Raw genomic sequence first — 25,131 nt, 5'->3', positions numbered from 1 at the left:
TTACCCCAGAGCGCATTTTACCTACAATGCGGACACCTCCTACTCCTTTACACGGAATAAGAAAGTTGGGAAATTATAGCCATTGCCAGGAGCCCAAAAGAACTCTCACGGTTTATTCATAAGCCTATCAGGTTTTGGACATCTTAGATTACTTTCCCCGTAGAAACAAGAAACTCTGCTCTGTCTGTCAGTTGCGCCTCTGTTGTATGACATACGAAAGAGTGAAAGCAAAAATAACTGCAACAAAACTAAAACAAAAACAAACAATTCTACAGGTCATCCAAAACCACTAAAAGTCCGATGTTTGCGACCTTATTTTTTGGTGATCCTGTGGTACTCTAAACTCGCGTCGAACGCATTCTCATCAGTAAAGAGTCTTGACTCGAATAAATGGCAGGTGAAAGTCCCGTGTTATGGCCTCCTGTCACTACAAATGCTGTTCTCGTGGAAAGCATACAGTGCGCCTGAAGCCGAACACGACTGGCGCTTTTAGTATATTCTACGTCGCAGGCGCTTGGAAAGGCGCAAGAAAGAACAAAACGCGCGAAGGAGACACTCTTCTCTCGTGTGTCTTTGTCGCGCGCCCCGTTTTTTCTGCCTTATTACTTCCGAGCGCCTGCTACGCAGCATAAAGTTAGTGGGGCCGGGCGATATACTCGAAACTAGGAGATGTCTGCATGCAGGGTGACACCTGAATTAAGATTCTTACACGGTTTAATGCCTCTTAGGACAAATCAGGGAACATAAATATGTTTATATGGAGAATAAACAACGGATATTTTAAAACTCAAATGTTGATCGAAGTGCAGCTATAATGGCAATCTGTTGGGGGAAAAAGCGGTCTTGCGAGCAAGCTCTCCCTCGGTTCTTTTACTGACAGTCGCTGCCCTAGGTCGTCTCTTCCCACCCCTCTCCATCTGAATTTCGTGCGTGGGTTGGTCCTCAGCTCCCGCAAGCTTCTGTTTCCCCAAGGTAGCCTCCTGATAAATAAACCAGCTTATTTTCGAAATTTGTAATTTTCTTTTTTAGTCTCCCTTTTAGCAGAAAATATGAGAGAAATAACACTCCGCCTTTATTTACTGTCCTGTCGAGCGCTGAACTGATAATACGCAAGGTGATAATGCCCGAGACTACCTCTGTTGAATATGAAGCATAACGTGAAGCACTCTTTCAACGCAACTAAAAATGCTGTGCGAGTGAAAGCTTTCTGGCAGTTTCCTCAGACCATAAAAGTTGGTAAACGGTTACTTTGGATTGTCTAGCATAATATTCATGACTTGATTCAATTTATCAAACACTAGTTGTAGTGTTTCATCTCTTAACAAGAAGTGGGTTGAATAAGCGAACTCTGTTTATAGTCAACAGTAAAATTTTGCCAGACCAGGCGCAGTAAAGTCATGGGTATGGGTCAGATTAAAAGAGGATACTTCCCCACAGCCCCCTTCTTGGACTGGATAGATTGTTCCCTTTGGGAAATCTCTCCCGGGCTACAATGTAGGTGCGGGAATCTCGGGTTTCGGCCCACTGTATGTTCAACTGCGTTATAAAAATGGACCTTCATACAAAATAAGTCACAAACGAATAGGCACTCAGAATATCAATTTTAATTCAACTTCCATTTTTCAAACATGGCAAGAGTCTTGAAAACAACACAACACTCTAACAACGCTGACTAATCAAACTGAAACTTAATTAACTAGACGATATAGGCGCTTAGAACGAGCACTCTCAGAAATTATAATAAACAAAATCAACGTAACTCTGATGTGAGTTTCAACCAAAACAGTGGGTATAAATTAAGAGCTGCAAATCTCAATCTAATTTTCAGTTACATGGTGTAAAGAAATACTGAAAGGCCCAGCAGCTGATTCAGACGGCATTTCAGAAGTGGGCCACCCCAGGAAACGGCTAAAAAACAGTTGTGGAAACACACTGCGAAAAACAGTTTTCCTTTTGATTAAAACTGAAAACCAAACGCTAACAAAAGGAAAAAACTAACAACCGCTAAGTGTACTTAAGCCAAGAAAGCTATTTTTCGAGAGCAACACTGCAAAATCATTCCAAAAAATATAGCTTAATCGGCAAAACGTCATGGAATTCGAAAATGCCATTGCCCCTCATTTCCTCCATTTTCAGAAGAAACGAGGTTGCATTTGCCGAATAGAGGCCCGTAATTGAGCTCATTCATTCATCTCAACACACTTTTAAAACCTATCCTTCTGTTTATATATTGGCTAATGAAGTTGAAAGAATTGTGAAGTGTTTCTCAGTGTTGCGGAAACCATTGTCGGTTCGCTTGTGTGTTATTGTGGTGTGGGTATTGTTCAGTGTCGTTCAGTTCCCGGGAGGGGAGGGGGGAGGGGGACTCCCTTATATATATATGTGCCGCCGCATCGGGTAGAGTTTTTGCGCAGTTTTGGTCTGAAAACGGGTATAAACTTTACCCATTTTGGTCTGGAATCGGGTATGGTTTTCGATGGAACTACGAGAGTGTATGAACGTATTTATTGTTTCAATTCCAAATGAGCAAGTAAGAAAAAGAAATATGCGAATTAGAGATAGATGTTAAGAAATCCTTTTTGATGCTGTTCTAATCTAAGTAATGATGACGCAATTTCTTAGAGGCGAGGTCTGAAAACGGGCATGGATTTTTGGGGTCAGGGGCCCGTTTCTCGAAAGTCCCGATAATTATCCGGCCTGGTAAGCTGTTGCCTTTACATTAATGATCGAAGTTTCAATAGTTTTGGATCTAACATGATGAAACTATCAGTTAATGAAACAAAATGGAGTAGTTTGCTTGGCGGGACTAGCACTCTTACTCTTTATATTTCGATTTGAATATTTGATTTCGGGCCCGAAAAGTTACCAGGACTTTCGAGAAACAGGCCCCAGGTGTGGAAAAGGATGTGAAAGTGACAGATTTTAGTCTTTCTGGTCTGGAGAACCGGGCGGTACACCCCCACCAAGAATTCCCAGGAGTACCCCCGCCAGGGTCCAGTTTGTGATTACAACACCAACAAGAAACTACCCAATTGTATGACTTTTGTACGAATAAGATATTCACGAAGAAAGAAATGAAAAGAAAAAAAATTCAACACACACACAATATATCCCTGTCACCGGAAGGTAACTTCAGACAGGGGAAGAAGTAAATGAAATGTGACTTAAGCCCGGGACTCCATTCAAAAGAATGCGTTATTTAACGTGGCCACCTTGTGCAAGATAAATGAGAGTTTGGGTTGCACGTTGATTTGAACGCTGACTTCTTGCCAGTTAACACTGCAGTCACCCACTTTGTCCTAAGAGGAAAGAAAATGCAGTTCAGATTCTAATGAGTAGAGTTAAGCAGCATAGTCTTCCTGCGAAAAATTTTCACGACATTCACGGGACGAAATGTCTACTTCTTTGTCAAACATTGCCTTCAAAACATACACCGCACTTAGCGGTTTATACCGTACTTATTTGTCACAAATTTTATTCGAGTCTAGATGACTTTAAGCTACGTGCAAACGGACGCAACAACTCCTGACATTGTTGGGCCAACAATGTTGGGAGTTGTCCCGTCCGTGTGGGCGGTGGCGTGCAAACGGATGCAAGAATTCATAACAACACGCAATAACATGCAACAATATGCAACAGGGTGTGCAAACGGACGCAACATGTAGCATCCAACAATTTTGGGAGTTTTTGGCCAACAATGTTGCGCCCGTTTGCACGGGGCTTTTGAACTGTACATATCGTTTTCTAAATTCATATTATGACTCTTCATTTCACATCTATTAGTGACGGTCATCGTACCTCAAACTCGAAATCGCCAAGTGCTGTTCTTGTATCATCATGGAAGTTGAGCACCACTGCTTCTAGCCAGGCATTGTCTGTATTTCTGGGGTCATCCACGTATCCTTTGTAAACCTGCAATCCGGATATTTTATTTTATGGAGCGAATTCAGAGGCAGAGCTAATCACTCTAATACAACACACCTAGAGTCTTACACGAACGGGTGAAATCAAGATTGGCATATATAAGCTTTATTTCTGATTGTCGAGAAAGTGACACAAGATTTCGTAAGCAATGTTGAAAGCGAAAACAGCGTAATGTAGCTTATGAAAACGCAGTATTAAAACTGCTGATGATCGATGGCTATGGTTACGACGTTGTTCAGTAAAAAGAATGTTCGAGTAGTATAGCACCGATGAAATTCAGTGGAATCTCATTAATTTCCTGTGGAATACATTTTAAAATTCTGTGACGTCATGGCCTTTTGTCTGATATCTCATGAATAAATTGAGGCGGAATTAATTATCTTGCGGTGTAATACAGGAGCGCTGCTGACGTCACAGCCTTTTGTCCTTATCTCATGAAACTTCCCGTTACCCTTACATCGTAAATTAACCCCAAGTTAGGGCTCAAAAGTATAGCACTAACGCCGCAGAAAACATTAACATGGGTAAGAGGTGCTGATACATCCAGTCAAACCCCTACACAATTGGAACCCAAAATTAAAAGCCTTCCTTTCCTCTGAGTTTTTAAAGGACTCATTACAGCCAAATCATCAAAGAATAGCAAACAAAAATTGTTATTTTTTCTAAAACTACCTCGTTGGCACTTTGGATTATTGTATGGAGATGACCTTCCAAAGTATCTTTGGCGATCATGGGTTTAAGAGATGGGACAACGGTGTTCCTCAATGACGTTGTCAATGCTTCCGGCACTGAATCCCCAACCATGATCATACCCTGAAAAAGGAAAAAATTCCATTAATCTCTTTTTCGTAGAACAAACTTTGAGGTTAAAGCTTACAAATGGCAACTTCTTCCAGTCCATTTTGTTTTGAATTGCCCATTACTCGCCCTTACTCGATCGCCCAGTATCATAATTAACGCTTGCGAAAGAATCACTAGTTAATTCATTTTCGTGACAAACAAATATGCGTTTCTAGCATTAAATTTCAAGCTACAAACGATAGAGATGACTTTTAAAAACAGTATGTTAGGCTAACAACTATTAAAAAACCCCGATTACAATCCGTTTTGGTCTTCTTCACTTTTGTCCAACCGTGTCTTCTTTTGTATTTGCTTTGTTACTTAAAACTTCCTTTGGTGTTTTAACGGTTTATTTTTATGTTTCTCTTAGTTTGGTGTCTTAATAATTCTAAATTTCGTAACATAGTTCCTTTATGAAACACAGCAAATTGTGAGCTGCTCAGGCCACTTAAGGCATGACTACCTAATGAAATATGCATATTTTGTTAAATGCTATTTAAACCGGTTTGCTTCCATCAGTGATCCTGAAAAGTGAACTACAAATGTGGCTGAATGAAAAAAAAAGGAATAAAACGTGATTTCAATAACACATGACATTGCTTCGTCAATGACGTCACAAAAAAACGTTTTCCTAAACGGGGAGGGTAGCAAATCTTAATCTTAGGAATTTTCACCACCAAAACGTTACATAAACAGTGAAAATCGTAAATTCGCCTTGTATGATTGGAAATGTTATTTTTCCTATAAGCTATTTCACTAATTAACAAGTCACGTGACCCTTTTCCTTTTATTTACCGATGCCTATATATCGTAAACACACATACAGGGCGAACGAACTTGTTGCTCTTTCATTATCCTTTCCCCATTTCAGAGCAAATATTTTTGCCCGTTAATTCGCAATTATCAGTCACGCGACGAAAATTTGAACTTCTAAAATGTCAAATATTGCTAAGACCATTAATCTACATTTGTAATCCAATTTTCAGGATCATTGATAAAAGCAAACCGTTCTAAATTGCATTTTATCAAACGTTTTTTTATGCTTAAAAGCCCCTCTTCCGCGTAACCTTTTGTAACCTTCGCTCGCGAGCTCTACTTTATTATGACCTGCTGAAGCACTGCGCTAGTGCCACAGATATCATAATGATGCACCTCACCCCAGGAATCTCCCACTCCAAGTTTGCCTCCGGATTTACAACGGGCATTAACTCCAGATAATTCTTGCCTTGCTTGTTTCCATCTTTGCTGGACTTCCATCTGTGTCAAAACAACATAACAGGAATGTACTAAACAATTATATCCCACTATTTAACTTTTTACAAGGAGCAAAAGCAGTTTGTCTTTGTAGCAATGGAAAGATAAGGAATATACCGTTTTCGTATCCTTGAGCTCCGTTGAAGACTCACAGTCAGAGAAAGAATTACCACCCGAAAAAATCTAGGCTTACTAATCAAAGTTCCCTCTAGCTTCTAGTAACTCAATTTGTACATTTATCAAAGGAGGACATGAAGAACATACTTCAACCCGGACCTACCCCATTGCCCATTTCTCATCCTTTAGACTTTTAATAGCCAAAAATTCCAGAACTTGTTTGCCCTTCTTTTGCACAATCGTTTTATTTTCGTCCATCCTCCACCTAGGAAAGAAGGATTACTTATTAGGAAAGAAGGATTACTTATTTAAACGAGCAACGAATTAAAAAGAATTAATGGATAATTTAATAATGATGATTTAATAATTGGATGAATGTATGAAAGATGTCCATAAAATCAAAATCATGTTGTAGTGGTAGCAAAGTTTGCAAAAGCACGTCCATCTTCGGGATCACAGCATTAGAAAAGGTGGAAAATCATTAAGCGCAGGAGTCGTGGCTCGTAAAGTAAGGTCCATTGCACACGTTTCCGGAGAAACTGAAAAGAACAACGCACCTTAAGAGAACATAAAGTAGCTGAATCTATAACTTGCAAAACAGAAAATATTTTGCTCTTGATATAAAACTTTAAGTGTGAGGTCAAGATGGCTGGATATTAGTCGAGTTCATTCTTTGAGTATTTATGGACTGAGGCGAAGTCGAGGTCGATAGAAACGCAAATAAAGCCCGAACAAGCTTGGTAAATGAAGGATTTATTATATGGCCAAAAAGAGATGCTTTTCATGCAGGACCAACGCGTAAAATTCCGAGCGGGCAAGATGGGCCCATCTCGCCCGCTCGAGTAGCCAATCAGAACGCAGGATTCGCTTCATCTTGCCCGCGCGCGGATTCAGGCATATAATAAAGGCCCGTCTTACCCGCTCGGGTAGCTCATCAGAACACAGGAGTCGTTTCATCCTGCATTGAAGAAGCTATATAATATCTTCCCTTGTAAACTAAGCAGGTTTAGCAAAGACGTCGCGACGACAGTGCGCGCAGATCTAAAAACCGACTTGACGGCAAATTGAGCACCGAAAGTCGCGTTCAGCCCTATCTGCGTGCCGTAGGGTTTTCATTTGCAGTTCCCTTGTCTTTGCTAAATCTACTTATTACAAAAGACCCGACCTTGTGATGATAAGGTAAGCGGCGTGATTGGGTCCCCATCGACTAAACAAACCACGTCCCGAGAGACCAGTTCTGCCAACTGGGTTTCTGAAACCAAGAAAGCAAGATCATATCTTAGTATCCTTCCAGTTGCTTAGATGATCTAGTGCAACAAGTTTGTATCTTTTTTAGGATCTAATGGAGAAAACAATTTTCCCAACCTTCTGTGCTAATGATTTGTACTAGGAAAACGTACTGAAGCGGGTTTTAGGAGAAAGCTAGGTTTCATGATGAGTAACTATCTGACTAGTTATGGGGTCAGGTGTTTCATACTTGCAAAGTTGACCTTTGTAGTGCTTCAAGTATGATTCTGCTGTGTAATTTATACTGGATCCCAGGAACCACCAGCAACATAGTTTGCCATTTTGGGTTGTACAGTTTACCATGTTCTTCTCAATAGGCTGAAGTTACATGACTTAGATTGTATACTCCTGCTTCATTTAGCTAATTGCATTCCATTTGGACTGTGCATTGTTCCTTGCTTATTTTTAAGTTTTACATCCCAGTGCTCCTGGATCATTAAGCTCGCAACGCACTAGGCAAAGCGCTGCGGTAACCGACAGCAGCGACAGTTCGTCTCTTGTGAAATACCCGAAAAAGCTTACATACAATCAAAACTGGTTTGATTCAATTCAGACAACCCACTGATCTTCAAACCAACTTTGTGTGTAAGATTTCTCCTAATGACTGATGGTATAATTTCATCGACAAAACGGAAACTCGAAAAAATTCTTTCTGAAGTGGAACAATCATTCACTCTAGACTGTTATCTAGGCAATTTTTAATTAACGAATTAGTGGTATATTTAGCACATCCACAATGAGGTTCTTCGTCTATCATCCGGATCGAGTTAGAAATTGGAATGGTTTTTAAGGAGATGGGAAAAGGGGAATACTCGGAGAGAACTACCGCACAGCTTTTAATAATATGGCGCAGTTGGAATTCGAACTCAGGCCGCGTTGCAGGTAGTGGGGGAGTGCTTTTACCACTACCCCACCCTTTTGATACATTCCAATTCTCCGCCGTTGATACGTTTCAATGTGCTATAATAGTGGTCTTGCTCCAGCTAGAAATCATGCCTTCAATTTACCCTTCCACGCAACAGTGAAAAAGTGATGGCAAACTCTCGCCCGATAATAAAGAAGGGTCTTTTCAACAATCTGATTGTGTGCAACACGTTGTGTTAAGTAGAACAGACTCTCCATGGGTGAGAAGGAACCTAGAATGAAGCCTGCTCTTTAACCAAAGAAGTGAGAGACGTGCCGCAGTATACTAGCGCAGACATCAACCATCTACACCATTCCGTCTGTGTATTGCTCTGTTTTTGGTACTGATTGATGAGATGATATTTTCTGCCATTGTCAATGAGAGGCTGCGTTTTGATGTAATCGTTATTTAACACTGCAAAACGCTGTTCGTTTAACTTGCACACATGGGAAAGGGCAGGACAAATGCATCACTGTGATTGTACTCATTTTGCCCTATCCTTATCGACCGATCGATATTTGCTTTGTAAAATGTGCTACAAACCACGTTACCTATCTACCTCACTGAAAGTTGTAAGATAAAAAAAAACTTGGCGCGCAGGTTTTTACCTAGGCAACCGATCGACTACTTCAATCTCCCCACAATAGCTTCGTCTGTTTATCCCATTTTCGTCGCAATTAAATTTGATGACCAAACTTGAGTTACTGGGGCTGAAAGTGAAGACAAGACATAGTTAATATCGTACCGGCTTTAAGTTACCTCTGTGACATAGGCTGATTGACAGCGATCGAAAGCCTTTCCAGAACTAATTAGCTTTCAATTGCTTTGCTCAGTTGAGAAATTTTCAAGAACTGAGCAATGCCCGTCAAAACTAAGGTTGTTATTTTTCTGTTCAAAGTTTAAACCACCATGTTGCTTGTAGCTGTTGATTTCCGAAAGCTTTTCAAATAGACTTAAAAAGTAAAGCTCACGCAACGGTGCCGACAAACTCGTTCCCGGGTGCGGGAATTTATGATTGCATGCTACATGTCGAACCTCGCTTGTGGTCAGAAGAAATGTATGTTCATTATTCACGTTGAGATTTGTTTCATGATGAGAAATCCCGCGATCTTCATCAAAGTGACCATAGTAAAATCAACGAAAAAACTTGACTTCCAAAACAACAGATGCTTACTCCATAAAGTCAGGGTCTGCCCTGGTCGGCGATGCTTGAATTCCTTGTGCGGTGTATGATTGCGGATCGTAACCTGGGAAGGACTCCTTTGGAGAATAAATTATAGTATTTATTGTTAATGGAATCCCAAAACATTGTACAGCAACCTAATAAAGCAGCTTCTCTCCTGTTTACTTCTATATAAAGGCTATTTAATTAAAAAACTGAACAGATTTAACGTTCAATTATCCATGAAGGGTTTGTTAAAAATCATACTACAATTATATGGTTACAATAATGATGACTAACAAAACTGTGCAAAAAATCAGTTGCAATTTGGCCACTGTTAAATTGACTAAACTTCGACTAAGGAGGATCATCCAAGAAAAAAAGTAGTTCTTAATTTTTGTTTTTCATGCCCTTTTCATGTCATGTCCCTAATCCTAACCTACTCCAACCCTCTCGCGCTAGACGAGACAAGTGATTGACATCAAGCGACATCAAGCGCCAGGCATTATTGGAAGGGGCAGAAAGGGGGTTGAAGTGCGCCTTGCCCATTTTCACCGTTCCACCGTCCCTTGTGCATCGTGAGAGAGAGGACGAGGCGGTTCAATATCATAATTCCTGTACTCTCAAATTTTGTTTTGCACAATCGATAATATAATAATGTTTCATACTTTTCAGTTAAATATTTCTAGAAGATTAAAAAAATCCTAATAATAAAATATTAATCAACCTTTCATTTCAAATACTTCACAATAATAATAATAATAATAATAATAATAATAATAATAACAATAATAATATACACTTATATAGCGCCTTTCTCTTAGTGATCCAAAGCGCTTTACAATCAGTAAATACTTAGGAAACGATTAATTCAAATATAACGTCATAACAGGATTTAAAACCCCAACTGACAGGAGGCAGCCAGTTGGCTATTTAAAAGCGTGGCCGAGGATTTGAACTCGCGACGACCGAGAACAAATCCAGCAAGTGGCCAGAGCGGGACTCGAACCCGGGATAGCCGGATTGCAAGTCCGACGCGCTGACCACTCGGCCACGCTGCACAACAGTGCAAAGAAAGTATACACCTACATTTTGTCTGGTCACTAATCATGTCCGTAAGTATTAAACAAGTAATTACCTACTACCACTGAAGGCAGTTTTACACTATGCTAAATGAGGCTATGTTTTTCGCAAATCAATTTTGGATGCAACAAGGGGAACCCTTTAATTTGTTATTTCATCTCAAAGAACCGATATTTTGTGACCGCAAGTTATATTTTGACTCTTCTTACCCATACATCATGTCCTAGGAAACACGTGAACGTTAGGCTGTAAATCTTAGTTTATTACCGTGTGATATGCCTAGTTACCTGCCAAGCAACAAGGAAGTCCGGAACGAAAGCACCCTGTTGATTACTCTTTAGATCAGGCGACTGCCTCGCTCGCACATCTGTTATGTGTTCTTCAGATGATTTCTTTGAACTATCCTTGCTAGCGGTCTTCACTGGTCTTGTGGCGAGAGGAGAGAGACGTCTCTCTGTTAGGAGCAACAAAATTAAAGACGATGGTATTACGCGAGGGAAAGCCGATGTTTATTAAGCCTCATAGTCACTCCAACTGCCAAACTCCACCTTTCTCCCTCCCCGCCGCCCTATCCCTCGCACGAGTCCATAGCTTTCACGAAGTATCAGCGTGAGCCGTTGCCGTATATACTATCACATCTGGAATTCGATGAAATCCCTTCTAAGCATCTGTTCAAAACGTCGTAGAATTTTGGAAAGAACGTTACGATTGCTGTTTTTTCTATAGATATGCACCAGCATCTATGCAAGATGGAGGACGAGACACGGCAAACTGTGCCAAGACTGTCCAAAAAAAGAACAAAAGAACAAACAAACCTGGGCGAGTTGAGGAAGAACTTTCCTTGGCCTCCGGCACAGGCATCAACACGTCCCTCTTCATAAATTGATTATCCAGCATTTGAGAGGCCGGTCCAGGAGGAAGGGAGCCTTCAAAAAAAAAAAAAGAAGAAGAAAGAAACGTGTTTGTTATTTCTTTCTTTACCAATGTCTGAGATTATTCTTGCATTATTTTTCTTACCTTTTCTTTCTCGTTTTTGCACTTACACTTACACGTTCAGCCTTTTCTATTTTTATCCTATTTAATGATTATTCCCTATGTTCCAAACAAATTGTGCGTACATAGAGTTAAATTGCCGATGTCAGTATTCTAATTATTAATTACATAACATAATTCTGAAGGTAGTGGTCCTATACAGAAGCCCTATTGGCTTCCTTGGGCTCCCTTGCCTCATCTTTTTTTTTTAAATTTTATATGTACGTTTAGTGCGTATGGCAAAATAATAATAATTCAAAACAATAATAATAAAGATTAAAGTGGCTCGGCTTGCTTTTCTGACAATTCCTCCCAAGTTTCCTCATCAGCTACACCGCCATTAACAATGTTATACAAATCGAAAAACGGCAACTACATCCGTATTATCATATGATGGAAACTTGATATGACTAGTGTTATATTGATATCACAGTTGTGCCTACTTTACTAGTCGCATTTCTCGCCACTTGAGCTGCCCCAATGTTTATAAACTTTGGAAAAAGTCTATGAGAGCGTTATCAAGATATTTTGGGATGCGTTTTTGAAGGTTAGAAATACGGCAAATACTAATCAGTCGAAATGACTGGCTTATATCTATGAGAAACGAAACTTATTAATAATGCCATATCACCTCCTAGCGATTTTGTTTTTGTGAAAACGTGTCTGGTAAACTCGAGGGGATAGCTCCAATGTCAATTTAACACTGGTCATGAAAAATTTTCATCCTTATCAGAAAACGATTCGGTATCCGTTTTTTTAAACCAGCGACGTAGTATATGTTCAAACTTGAGAGATATTAATCCCAGTAAAAATTAAGTCGAGCCACCTGAAGACCGCTTGATATTAATTACTTTAATTATGAGATCCACGTGTGGCAACACCAAAAGGTTTAAGGTGGCTCGATACAGTTTTTCAGGGTCAATACCTCTCAAGTTTGAGCATAACTACGTCGCAATAAACAAAGATTTGGAAAATTGCCACCACAGTTGTGTTAGATAAAGATGGAAATTTGTTATGATTAGGGTTGCAACGACATGAGAGTTGTCATAGCAACGGAATGACGCTATTACCTATTTTACTTGCAGCAGTATTTCTCGGCACTGCCACCTGTTCTTCCAAAATCTTTTACGGGAGCTTTTTCCTCCAATAGCGGCCTCGATGTTCAAGTTTGTCCATTTTTTACGGTGTTTCTAACCATAAAACCTTTATCCCAAAATATATCAATAACGCTCTTAAAAATTTCGCTTAAACTTCACGAACATCGAGGCCGCCACTGGAGAAAAAACTCCCGTAAACGATTTTGGAAGAACAGTTCCCAGTGCCGAGAAATACTGCTGCAAGTAAAATAGGTAATAGCGTCATTTCGGTGCTATGACAACTCCGATATCATTGCAACCTTGATCACAACAAATTTTCATCTTCACCTGATTCTACTGTGGTGGCAATTTTTCTAAATCTTTATGGCGACGTAGTTTATGCTCAAACTTGAGAGGTATTGACCCGAAACTACATCGAGCCACCTTAACAACACGTAACAAACATGAATTTAAGTTATAATATTCCATATTTCAAGGATAAAACCGTTGTGGACTATCTTACTATGAAAACCTGACAAATATTAAAATGATAATAATAACTGATAAATTATTAGAAATTAAATGTGACCTCAGAATTTCATCACTGTATTCATGAGGCAGCGTGGCTGAGTGGTTAGTATAGGTAATAGCATGATTTGTGGTGATGTTTGGCATAAATACCACGAGTGGTATTTCAAAATTGTTATACACAATTTCACGCGCCGTTAGGCGAGTGAGAATTGACACATTTTGAAATATCACGAGTGGCATTTACACCCAAATATCAGGTACAAATCATGCTTATATATGTTTATACTACTACCCACAAATGGTTTGTAATTTTCAAATTAAGCTGAAATACCACTGCTCTAAGCCAATCAAATTACAGAAATTTCTAATGTAGTAGTATAAGAGCGCTGAAATTGCAATCCCGAGGTCCCGAGTTCAATCCCCACCCTAACAGCTAGCTGGATTTGTTCTCGGCAGTCCCGAGCTGATCTTCCCGGTCACGCTCGCAAATAGGGAGCTTAAGCAACGACGACGGTAGTCCTGGTCCGTCCCGTCTCTCTATGTCACGCAACGCCGGGAGAGAGTGGGAGAGAGAGGGACCCTCTCTCTCTCCCTGTGTTGCGTGACATAGGGGGGGTGGGGGGGGGCGGAACTGGACTACAACGACGGCGACGGCAATGCGAACGCAAAAAGCAATAAGTTTAGATTAGCAAAACAACAACTTTGCAAGTGATCACGCTTTTTTGTACATTTCCTTGCCGTCTCTGTACGACTACGACTTGAAACTGCCCAATTTCACGTCTTACCGAGGACGTGAACACAAGACAACGACTTTCTATTTCTTTTTCTGAAAAATGACAAGGTCCTTTAGAATTCAACTTCTGAAAAAAATCGCCAACATTTGACAAATTAAAAGAGTTGGAATAAGAGCGATGAAGTATGAAACAGCCAGAATTCACTCTTTGGAAACGTGCATCATTGCCGTTGCCGTCGTCGTTGCTTAAGCTTCCTAATATTGAGCCAACTGGTTTTCCTCCGGCCAGTTGGGATTCTAATTAAAACTTGTGGGCCACAATGAAAACTAATGGATTACCATTAATTGTGGTTCCCCTTTAAAGTCCGTTTTTTCACTTTTGTACCTAAGGCCTGGTTCACCAGGCCCCATATATTTGAAAACACAACTTTATATACCCAACTTACTCGTCTTGCCACGAAACTGTTGTTCATTATATTGAAAACGGGGGCGTTTCATAATTTCGGTCTGGATAAATGTGCATGGTAAGCCAAACCATTTAAATATAGTTGCGTTTATTATAAATTTTATCCTGCTAAGTGTAGACAGCCGGGCCTTAGAGTGATTGTGCACACTAATTATACACCTAATATAATACAAACACTTTCTATAACTGGAGAACAATAACAGTCCCACACTATAATTTTACCTGTCAATACGTCGGCGATAGATGGACGCCTTGATTTCGAATCGAGTTTTCCCAGTCTAGAGAATTCTTCATCACCTTTCTCGAACCGCTGCTTAACAAATCGACACATATCTTGGAGCTGGCTAGAAACTGAACCCATGCTGTCAGATTTGCAAAGGATAAAAGCATATCTATCATATCGGAATAATGGTTATATTTTTAAATACTTGTGAACATTTTTTGTGAGGTTTGAAACTCTTTTAGCAAATAAATATGTCGAGAAAGGACAAAAAAAGCAACAAAAACAAACAAACATAAACAAAACGAAACGAAGAAAAAAGCAATCGTTCACCACTGGCTACTTAACTTATTCTTAGTATCAAGAGCCATATTTTCAAAATTTATCAAAGTGCAGCCAATGAAAAGCATTTGTTTTTTTTTTTTGCTCCACGCTCCTCCCAATAAAATTTTGTAAAAATAGTCACGAATTGATTGATCTAACTGACAAAAAATGTAAATAGAAGCGTAATTCCGGCTGTTTATACCTATCATTTATCACTCTGATTTGTTCTTGTTGGGTGGCACGAAGCAGTGCGTTTTTCTCTCTAAGGTATTCATCCACGCATCGCTCTTCGAAAATTTTCATGCTATTGTCATAGGAATTCCCTAGAGAAAGATAACATACAGCTGCTTACATGGCGATTAACTGGTCAGCAATCGAGTCCATTTTTGAGAACCACCTTCCCCTCTTAGCTACACTTTCATGAAATTTTTAAGTCACTCAAATGTCTGCTCTTCTAATCTCTTTTCTTAATCTAAGTCCTATCGATCCCGGGTCACCGAGGCACCGAATCCTATTGTCTCCACCACCTTTACCACGGTGGGTTCGACTGCGAGATCAGCTTCGTTTTACATGTTTATGGTGACAGACCTAACAGTAAATGAAAGCTAACCATTTCGAGTCAGTGCTTAGCCCTAATCACTATTGTCAGTGTTTAACCGCATTATTATAGTCAGTTCTCAACTCTAATCACTATAGTCAGTGCGCTTGCTTCAATATGATGAACTGCTTTGTGTAACAATCATGACGTGTCTAATGTGGTTCTGGACGATGGAATCTAATGTTGACCCGATTAACTGGTGTGTCATTAGAATGTGATCTCCCATCTTCTCTGTCATCAAAAACCATGAAAACCTAACACTGAAGGTTAGTAAACAAACTAAGATAAAGTAATTGGGCATTCTTCTTTCATATATATCAGGATCGAATCAAGACACAGTTGTCTAAAAATTACCTTCTGTTCTCCCTTTTTCGATCTGAATAGTTCAGACCAGGAAGTTTTGGCGAACGTTGCTTTGGTTTTAAAAACTAGACGTCTTACTTGTCATTTTAGAAGCAGCATGTTGACTTCCATTTCGATTGCTAGATTTCTTGAAACAGCAGCGGTACAAGAATCTTATAGCGTAGATCACATGATTCAAGATAATGAACGGTGGTACTAAGACAGGTCTCTTCTTGTATTCCATAACCAGATTGTAACGCTCAAACTTCCAGATCTGTTTTGCGTTGGTCTGCACTTTCTCGTACGTATTACTGAGATGCAAAGGATGAAAGTTAAATAGCTATAATAATATGTAAATTAAGGGTAACGGTAAAGGCCCACAGGAGCTAAAGGCTCAAACGGCCGGAGATTATATTATCCCGGTTTCCTTAGCATGAAGCATGCCTAGGAGTATTGCTACTCCCCCCTGGACGGGATGCTAGTCCAGCGCAGGGTTACCCCCCAGCAGTATGTCGCCGCTACCCATTCATACACTCGGGGGGATAGAGACAAAGTGGATTAAAGTTCCTTGTCCAGATCCAGAGTTCGAGGTGTTAACCGCTCGACCACAACCGCCTCCACAGGTGTAAAGGGTGAAAGTTAAATAGCTACATGTAGATAAAGAATGATGTAAGAATTATGGCATAAAAGGCGCACGCTGCGGATTCTCAAGCCATTTTCACCTTATCTTTTACAATTAATTCAGTGATATTTGATTGATATTTGATTTTCTCATTAAGAATGAGCTTTGGACACCATTAATAGTTAAGGTTTTTCAAGAGATTTTCATGCGTTTCAATATTTTTAGGTGTCTTTACAGTGCGACTACTATAACCGGGCCACCTAGACAAATTTGACCAATCAGATTACAGGAAAATGACAATACTTTCCGGGAAAGTTAGTTGTCAATCATAATCGAGATAAACAAAATGGATCGAAATCAACCAGTTACAACCTATAGAAGTGACCTATGAAACCGCTGAAGAAAGCCCGTCTTTCCTGAGAGGTCTGTTAGAGTGAATGACGGAGGCAAAAAAGCATAAACGTTATTCTGGTTAGTTAAATTTTTGACTTGAGGTCGTGATGTTTTTGCAAAGCCCGGGTGCAAAGCGCGGCAATGGAAGCGAAAAAAAGTTGCTGGTAGATGACAAAATAATAGCGTGTGTCAAACAAATATGTGTCCCGGCTGTAAATATGTAAGTGTAAAGTTTCGAATAGAAAAACATTGTCAGGGGAAACATTTTTCTTGATAAACGTTTGCTATCAATATTTAATTCTGTGCTTTGAGTAACTTATTGCCATTTTTTTACGAGCTGCTGATTGGCTCAGGACCAACTTTCTTGGAATGTAATTGTTATTTTCCTGTATTCCAATTGGTCAACTTTGTCTAACTGGCCCCGGTTACAGTAGTCTAACTTTAAGTGTCACGGAGATTGCACCCTAATAATCGACGGTCTCCATCCCCGTCGAAGGCAATCGGACCTAATCGTTCAGTTTTTCAATCGTAGAGACAGCGTGGCCAAGTGGTAAGAGCGATGGACTTGCAACCCAAAGGTCTATTACAAACAATCGAATTAGGTTCCATTGTGTTCGATAAGTTTCGTAGCGTAAGGACAGGTCTCTGACACCCTGCGTGGAAAAAGTTCGATTGGTTCCGTAATATTTTTCTATTTTGCTCGATTACCGAATTTAGTTGAACTCAATCAGTGACAGGCACAGAGTTGAGGTCGATAGAACTAGCGTTCGATTATTATTATCATTTTAAGAACTAACAAATCGACGACAATTTTCCATGGTCTGTAGTCTTATCGACTGTAGAAATGACGTCAACATGTTAAAAAGTTTGCAGTAAAACCACTCGCCTGCGACTCGTGGTTACACTTGACTTTTGAACATTTTGACGTCATTTCTATGGTCGGTTATAGAACAGACCATGGAAAATTGTCGTCGATATTTTTACAATAACATTGGCAGTTGTTGAAATAAATTTAGGTTGAAGCTTCTCGAAAATTCGCGCGCGAGAGAAAAGAGAAAACCAAATTGTTCCACCATCACATCATTTCCATGGTCTGCACTCTTATCGACCATAGCTCTCGGCAAAAGAGCGTGCGAGAAATCACTCAGTTATTGTAAAACTAAAGTTCGATTATCTACGCTAGGTCTACATGTAAATAATAGTACGGTGATAGCGTAACGAATCAGTCCACTGTTTATGACGATCTTTCTGTATGCATATGGAATTCTAGAATAAAAATACGCAGAAATTTGTGACCAATCCGTTCAATCCCCACTTTTTGGACCATTAGAAGACCACTTTCATCTCATTTGTTAATATCTTCCAGATTTCTAGATTTTCTTAGTGTAAAACAAGTGATATTTCTGACTCTATTCCATGTTTTCTTATTTCGGAATATGGTCATTTGAACGAGCCCTAGGCAACTTTTTAGTAGAGCAATTTACTCTTGGAGACTTACTTGAAAATAGCAATAAGAAGATTTAACAGAAGAATGTTGACGACAAGCAAGTAAATCGCAGTCATGAATGACACCACTGTGTCCCCGTAGCTATCTTTTCTTGCAGTGCCAAAAACGGTCGTTGTGTTTTCAACTGGAATAAAATATACGAGACAATTATCGACCAAAGCCAGACCCACATACACATAAAACCAGAAACCGTGGGACCACAGACCCATGGGCTCATAGAGCCCCAATCACAAATGGAGCACATTTCGAGCGTAAAGGATATCTTTATCGAAGATCAAATTAAGGCAAAGGAAAAAACGAGCTGAATAACGAAAGTTTTCTGTGGAAGTATGATTGTAACCGCGGACTATATATATTGCGCTCGACAAAACTTCTATTTTCGAATACATATTCACAAAATGGTAGCCATCACCTGGTATTCCGCGATTATCAAAACGATATACTTACTTATATCTGGAGCATCCAAAAAGAGTTCTCCATGGGCCTGAAAGTATGGTCTGAAGAAGACCCGAGATGCCATGGACCAGGAAGGACCTTCGTTTGGGTACAGGATAGCTTGTTGAGGAATTCCATAGGCCAGGAAAAAAACCACCATGATCAGAAGAAAATACATTAAATCCACAGCCTAAGGAGTCAAAAGATATTAAATAAAGAATGTTTTGCAAGGCCAGAATGGTCAATGCCCTGACACGCATTACACACCATCAAGCAAATAAGCAAACAGCAACAATAAAAAAGTTGCTAAAGAAATACGAAAAAGCTGCAATGGTGTGTTTCCCGCACTTCCTAAATATTTTTATGACTCAAAAATAAAAGAATGTGAAGGTAAATTTTCCTGAATGTGTTTTCTTTAATTGCCTCAAGTTTCTTTTCAAAATGTGAAATTTCTGATGTAAAAGTAATTTTTTATTCAGTTACTTGACTTTCAAACAGAGCCGGTTAGCATTTTTATGATGAGAATATATATAACCTAGAAATAGCATTGCTTTTACTCATTACCCTGTAAGTTCAATTTGGTTACTAAAATGCGAGAGCTATACGCTGTTCACTGGGTCGTATTTAATATAACAGGCCCGTAGCAGGGGCAGGGGCAGGGGGGGCTCGAGCACCCCCAGAAATTTTCAGACTTGAATTAAATTCCGCTACAAAAGTGGAATTTTTCTACTGAAATGGACAGCTGTCAATGGAAGCTAAAGTTTCAAAGTATTGTCAGTCATAGTAAGATTATGTACTGTTGTTCTTCTGTGCAATTTGGAATTGTGTAAATGAACGAAATCGTATTTTTGCTCTGCCAAAAACAACCAACAGCGTTAAAATATCTGCTTATTAAGCATCAAAATAGTCAGAAGCAAAACGGATCGAAATGAACCAATGACAATCCTCGAACTTGACTTCTTGAACTTTATTGGTTTCCTAAGAGGTCCGCCAGTGTAAAATATACTGTACTAGAGTAAAATTCAGGTTTTTGCGCGTTTATATTGAAAGTCTTGCAATGTCTTCGCAACAGCCGCCGAAAAAGAAATCCAAACAAGTCGAAAATAAGCAGGGAACACTTTTATCGTGGGTAAAACCATGCACTAGTGACACAGAGCTTGGTGTAGTCTAAGAAACAATCCGAATCAAAGAACAACCCAAAAGCAATTGTTTGGCAAATTTTCCACGAACGATATCCCAAACAAGTTCTCTATTTCGTCAAAGTCAACACAAACGGAAAATTAGAGACAAGAACAAAAGGTATTGTAGACAAATGTAGTGATCTGACATGTACCAAGAAGTACATGCTTTAACCGAGGGTCCAAAGTGTGTGTGTGTGTGTGTGTGTGTGTGTAGGGGGGGGGGAGTTAATGTGGGCCACTCGCTCAGCCTCCCCCCCCCCCAGTCATTTTATGCTTGCTACGGGCCTGTATAATCTAGTAGTTATGAAGCCCGACAAGTTTACCATGCCTTGCGCTCAAAGCATTCCAACCAGGTTGGACTGAATCCCCGTTATGTTTTGCCCACTTTCAATTGGCCACTTTCCTTTTTTACTTTGACTATTTATGTCAACATGTGACACTTGTATACTGTAACGATCACAATTATGTAAAGGATATGAATCATGCGTGCCTACAAATAATGCAATGTAGTAAATTTGAACTCCAAATAGAGAAATTACTAGGTAACCGGGCGTGTAACTTTGAAGCTAAATATTTAAATGATCTTCAATAACTGTCGTCCCTTACCATCCTGCCAATCATCACCACGTAAGGTCCCATGTGTTTGCTAACATAAAAAAAGTGCATCAAACGCATAATCCACATAGCCACATCAAAGCAGTAAACCACATGACCTGCATCACGCGTTGGTGGATATAGTCTTAGTCCAAGGCCAATGAAAAACGATACCACTGCGAGGCCGTCGAGACGGTTCCAGTAACTGGAGGCCCAAGTTTTGAATTTGTTTTTCAGTGTTGGTGATTCGGAGTGAAGAATCTACCAAAATCAAAGAAAGACTATCGTCAACTCGTGGGAAAGTTGTTTGGAAAATAATCAAATGGTTAACAACTCTGGTTTTCCCACAGTAAATTGTGAATAATGATAGAAGTTCAGATTGTTTATCCATATATTTAATATACTATCTTTTCTCTGGAAACACAATACTTTTCTTACTGTTTATTGCACTTTATTAAATAACAGTTATGTATTAAGGTATATATTTATAGAAAAACCAGAAAACAAAAACGGGGAAAAAAAAGAAAGAAGGAAGGAAGAAAGAAAGAAAGGTCATGAGCAGGACTCGAACCCGGCACCTTCGCCTCGTTGCGACTTTACCTAACCGCTACACCACTAAAACTGATTGTGTCATTCTGGTGAAAAGTATTTTATTTAATGCCTGTGTAAACGCATTTGAAGGCAATGAATGAACGAAAGAACATACATTGTATGCTTTACTGAGCCGATACACCTCGTCTGCGAAGTACGACGCAAAACATATGTTTTCTTACCCCGATTTCCTCTGTTATTTTGAAGCTAATGGTCAAAGTCACATCCATTTCCGGCTCATGCAGGTTCTTAAGAATAGCATGACATGATATTTTCTCATTTTAAGATCACTTTCCAGCAAGCTGGAATTTGTATATCCCCAGTGATCTTGCGGAGTCGAAGAGCAAATGCTCATCTTCTCGTCAACCCAATCCCGAAGTTAACCATCGTACTCATCTGAAAGACTCCTGCGTGTCTTAAATTTGGTAAGACCTCTAACCGTGGTGTAGAAAATTTGCCACAAAGAAAACTCTGAGTCTGAGCAGCGAACGAGCACGTTCTCATAAGAATTCGGACTAGCCTCGACCCAATGTCCGTCTACTACGAGTGTGCGAGTGACTAATTTGCATATCCTTGTCCCTGCAATAACTCGTGGTACGCTCGCGTGTCCCCACGAGTTAAAAAGAGTAATCTTTCATATAAATCGCAAACTGCATTGTTCCGCAGTTTTACTCAATATACACGGTCAAACCCCTTCAGACATGCCAGGACTTGGTGTCAAGTCTAAAACTTGTAGGGCCAAGAGTTGTTTTATTAATTTCCAATGCCTTCGGGTGAACTCATTCTAATAGCCACCAGTTCTTTTAAAATAAAACTTTGTTCGTGGTTTATAAATTTTTTGTATATTTAGATATCCTTTGTAGTTAAAGCTTTTGAATTTCTTAAATCGATTGTAATTTATGCGTTCTCTATAATTTAGTAGTTTTTGTCGTTTGTATGTATATACGTAGTGCAGCCTCTGGCTGCGATGTCCATACCAATAAAGTACCTATCCGTCCATTCATCCATCGATCCCTAGCACTCGGTACTTTAATTTAAAAAAGTGTGTGTTAAAATCTGTCAGCGCCCAACGAGTACCGAACGCGGGGCACTAAAATCAGCAAAATTATACTCTCTTCTCAAAGCAGGTGAAGTTCAATGTATGTAGTACATAAGTGATCTCTTTTTTAACTGTCAAAGAGTCACCAGCTAGGCTAGAGGTCGTTATATACAAGATTGTGTTACCTGTCTGATTTCCTCAGCGCACAAAGTACAAACGAAGATGATAACCACAATTTCGGCGATGGAAGGAATTTTGTCTTGACGAACGAGAACAACGTAGCTGAACAGGGCCAGGAATAACATATAATCAAACTGAAAAGTCAACAACAATAAAAACAATGAACTCAAAATCAGTTGCAAAACCTGTCAACAATCACCTTGCTGAGCAACATGCCATTAACAGACGAAACATCAAACCCACTAGGACTCTGTGACATGTATAACATATTCTACAGACTACTATCAACGACTCACTTAAGAAAGCTGGTTTACTAACTTAGAACAAGTAGCTTTGAATCGCAGTCAACAGTTACCAGCACCGTGCAAACGACTTATTGACGGAATTAAGCAAAACTAAGAACCATAGAACGACTGGACAACTGACAATTTGACTCTGAAGTGGATTAAAGCCTTCCTTGAAAATCGGCAACAATGCGTAGTGGTCGATGGCGAGAGGTCTAATTTTGTAGCTGTCCTTTCTGGTGTGCCTCAAGGTTCCGTCATGGGTCCAGTTCTCTTTCTGGCAGACATAAACGATCCCCCAGCAGAACATAAGATCAAGGGTTCACCTATTCGCCGACGATACCATTCTCTATTTGACTATCACAAGTGAAGATCACCGCAGACAGCTCCAGGATGACCTTGAAGCGCTACAGAAATAGCAGGCAACTTGGAGGATGGAGTTTAATGACACTAAGTGGGAGGTGTTCCGGATTTCGCCGTCTAAAACCCCAATCCAATATACTTATTACCTGCATGGCACTCCACTAAAGGAGGTTGATCACGCGAAATACCTAGGTGTGTGGTTCTCAAAAGATTTCAAGTGGAATCAACACATTGACGAGATAACAGCCAAGACAAACCGCACGCTTGGCTTCCTTAAAAGAAACTTAGTAGTATAGGAGGGACCGTTTACTCCACTTTTTTGCGCAGGAATTTCATTAACTTGGGCAGGAATACATTAACCGCCAATAACGTCATAACCTTTTGTCTTTATCTCATGAATAAAATGCACAGGAATCTCATTAAGATAAGGTCGTGTGCTATTTTTAGTTGGTTTAGGTTTTCTAGTTACTTTAAGGTCGATAAACGTCTTCGTTTTCGATTGGTTAGTCAGAAAATAAGAAACGTTTTCATTGGTTAATTCATAGTGTCTGAGGAGTAAAGTCAAACTTGTCTGTGACTTAAATCACTGAGACGTAACATAATTATGCAAGTCCTATCTCCTACTGCCGCGATTGTCCTAGTTCCGGTTCACTGATTTTTGACGGGCAAATCGTGCATATTAATGAGGGCAAAGGCAAACTAGCCCTTTTTTAGCACGAAAGACAATGCTTTACCTACCCGTCTCCCTTTTCATTTTTATTTTCCTCCTCAATTTTTTTATTCCTTCCTCCACAATTTTATTATTTTCCCTCCTCATTCTTGATTCCCCTCCCTCTCCACAATATTAATCTTTCCCCACCTCCTCCTCATTCTTTTTTATCCTCCCCCTTCACAATTTTACTTTTCCCTCCTTCCCCATCCACCTCCTCATTTATTATATATATATATATTTATATTTAATTCTATATACTTTTCCATCCACAAATACATCGACCTCCTATCGACCCTACATCAGCCCTACATCGACCCCACATCGACCTCACATCGACCCCATGTCGACACTACATCGACCCCACATCGACCCTAGAATCAACTTTTTTCAATACAGCTTGGTGAATAGGGACTATATACAACTACCAACACATTTTTCCCCTCCTGAATTTTTTTATTCCCTCCTCCACAATTTTATTATTTTCCCTCCTCCATGTTTTTATTGAATCCTCCTCCTGCTCCTCCACCTCCTCCTCATTTTTATTATTCTCTTTCCTCAATGTTTTTATTCCCTCCTCCTCCTCCTCCACCTCCTCCTCATTTCTATTGTTTTCCCTCCTTAATTTTTTGGAGAGCACGAAAGATGCGTAAGAGTTGCACCTCGAGCAATCCTAGCTTCTTGAGTGCTCTCCAAACTTTCCAAGTGCATCCATAACTCGATATACGCACAGTTAAAAGCATGAGCAAATTCTTTTATACCATAGCTGAAAAAAAATGTTTGCTTTTCGATCAACTACAAAATTCTGTAAAATTGAGAAAGAAAATTTGCTTATTTATTCGTTAACGATCAATGAAAACTAAGAAGAAACCAAGGTAAAATAGTCTTAAAGTCCACCTAAAGTTAAAATACTCACATGTTTGTAAGAAGTCGTGGAGTATGGTTTGGATTTGCTGAAAAATATGTTTATTTTTTGCTCGGCGAAATCCAGAAAACTTGTTTTTTAGGGGTGTCTTGAAGACAAAGACCCCTAAGACCCCCCACCGAATGACTCTGAACTTTATTGATTGGGGTTAAGAAACTGAGTTAATCAACTTTCAGGTCAGTTTGTCCAGTATAATGACTTAAATGGAACCCGATTCACTCAGTTTCCTAACCCTAATCAGTAAAGTTCAGAGTCGTTCGGGTGGGGGTCTTAGGGGGTCTTAGGGGTCTGTTTTCAAGACACCCGTTTTTTAGCGAAGACGACTGTCATCCTACTTTAAACTTATCTTCATTTACGAACAATGGCTGGTCATTACGGCTTCTTGAGAAGACTTGGCAGAAGTTTTTTTTTGAGT

The 25,131-nt window shown here is 39.7% G+C and overlaps 2 protein-coding genes across 2 annotated transcripts; both read right to left on the bottom strand.

Moving 5' to 3' along the window:
* Positions 1-1,795: 1,795 nt before the first annotated feature.
* On the bottom strand, positions 1,796-6,371 carry LOC140952019 (ADP-ribose pyrophosphatase, mitochondrial-like). The gene is made up of 5 exons (XM_073401420.1): positions 6,299-6,371; positions 5,922-6,021; positions 4,597-4,737; positions 3,799-3,912; positions 1,796-3,299 (listed from the first exon to the last, which is right to left on the bottom strand). Exons 1-5 carry the CDS (start codon positions 6,301-6,303, stop codon positions 3,183-3,185), a joined length of 477 nt encoding a protein of 158 aa, XP_073257521.1. The 5' UTR covers positions 6,304-6,371; the 3' UTR covers positions 1,796-3,182.
* Positions 6,372-14,560: 8,189 nt separating this feature from the next.
* Positions 14,561-21,446, bottom strand: LOC140930291 (transient receptor potential cation channel subfamily M member 3-like). Its single transcript, XM_073379975.1, has 7 exons — positions 21,399-21,446; positions 20,638-20,886; positions 18,863-19,040; positions 18,407-18,539; positions 15,993-16,204; positions 15,156-15,276; positions 14,561-14,801 (listed from the first exon to the last, which is right to left on the bottom strand). The coding sequence occupies exons 1-7, from the start codon at positions 21,444-21,446 to the stop codon at positions 14,561-14,563; spliced, it is 1,182 nt and encodes a 393-aa protein (XP_073236076.1).
* Between the last annotated feature and the right edge of the window lie 3,685 nt (positions 21,447-25,131).

Source organism: Porites lutea, chromosome 1 (genome assembly GCF_958299795.1).
Source record: "Porites lutea chromosome 1, jaPorLute2.1, whole genome shotgun sequence".
Lineage (NCBI taxonomy): Eukaryota > Metazoa > Cnidaria > Anthozoa > Scleractinia > Poritidae > Porites > Porites lutea.
Note: the sequence above shows the minus strand (reverse complement) of the source record. Positions and strands in the feature narration are given on the sequence as shown.

Coding starts and splice junctions, on each gene's coding strand:
- LOC140952019 (XM_073401420.1), bottom strand. Junction 4,738..5,921: donor TGGAGTGGGAGATTCCTGGG/GTGAGGTGCATC, acceptor TTCCTTTTTCAG/GGTATGATCATGGTTGGGGA. Junction 3,300..3,798: donor TTGGCGATTTCGAGTTTGAG/GTACGATGACCG, acceptor CTTTCCTCTTAG/GACAAAGTGGGTGACTGCAG.
- LOC140930291 (XM_073379975.1), bottom strand. CDS start 21,446: ATGGATGTGACTTTGACCATTAGCTTCAAAATAACAGAGGAAATCGGG. Junction 20,887..21,398: donor AAATAACAGAGGAAATCGGG/GTAAGAAAACAT, acceptor TGATTTTGGTAG/ATTCTTCACTCCGAATCACC. Junction 18,540..18,862: donor TTTGGATGCTCCAGATATAA/GTAAGTATATCG, acceptor ATTTTATTCCAG/TTGAAAACACAACGACCGTT.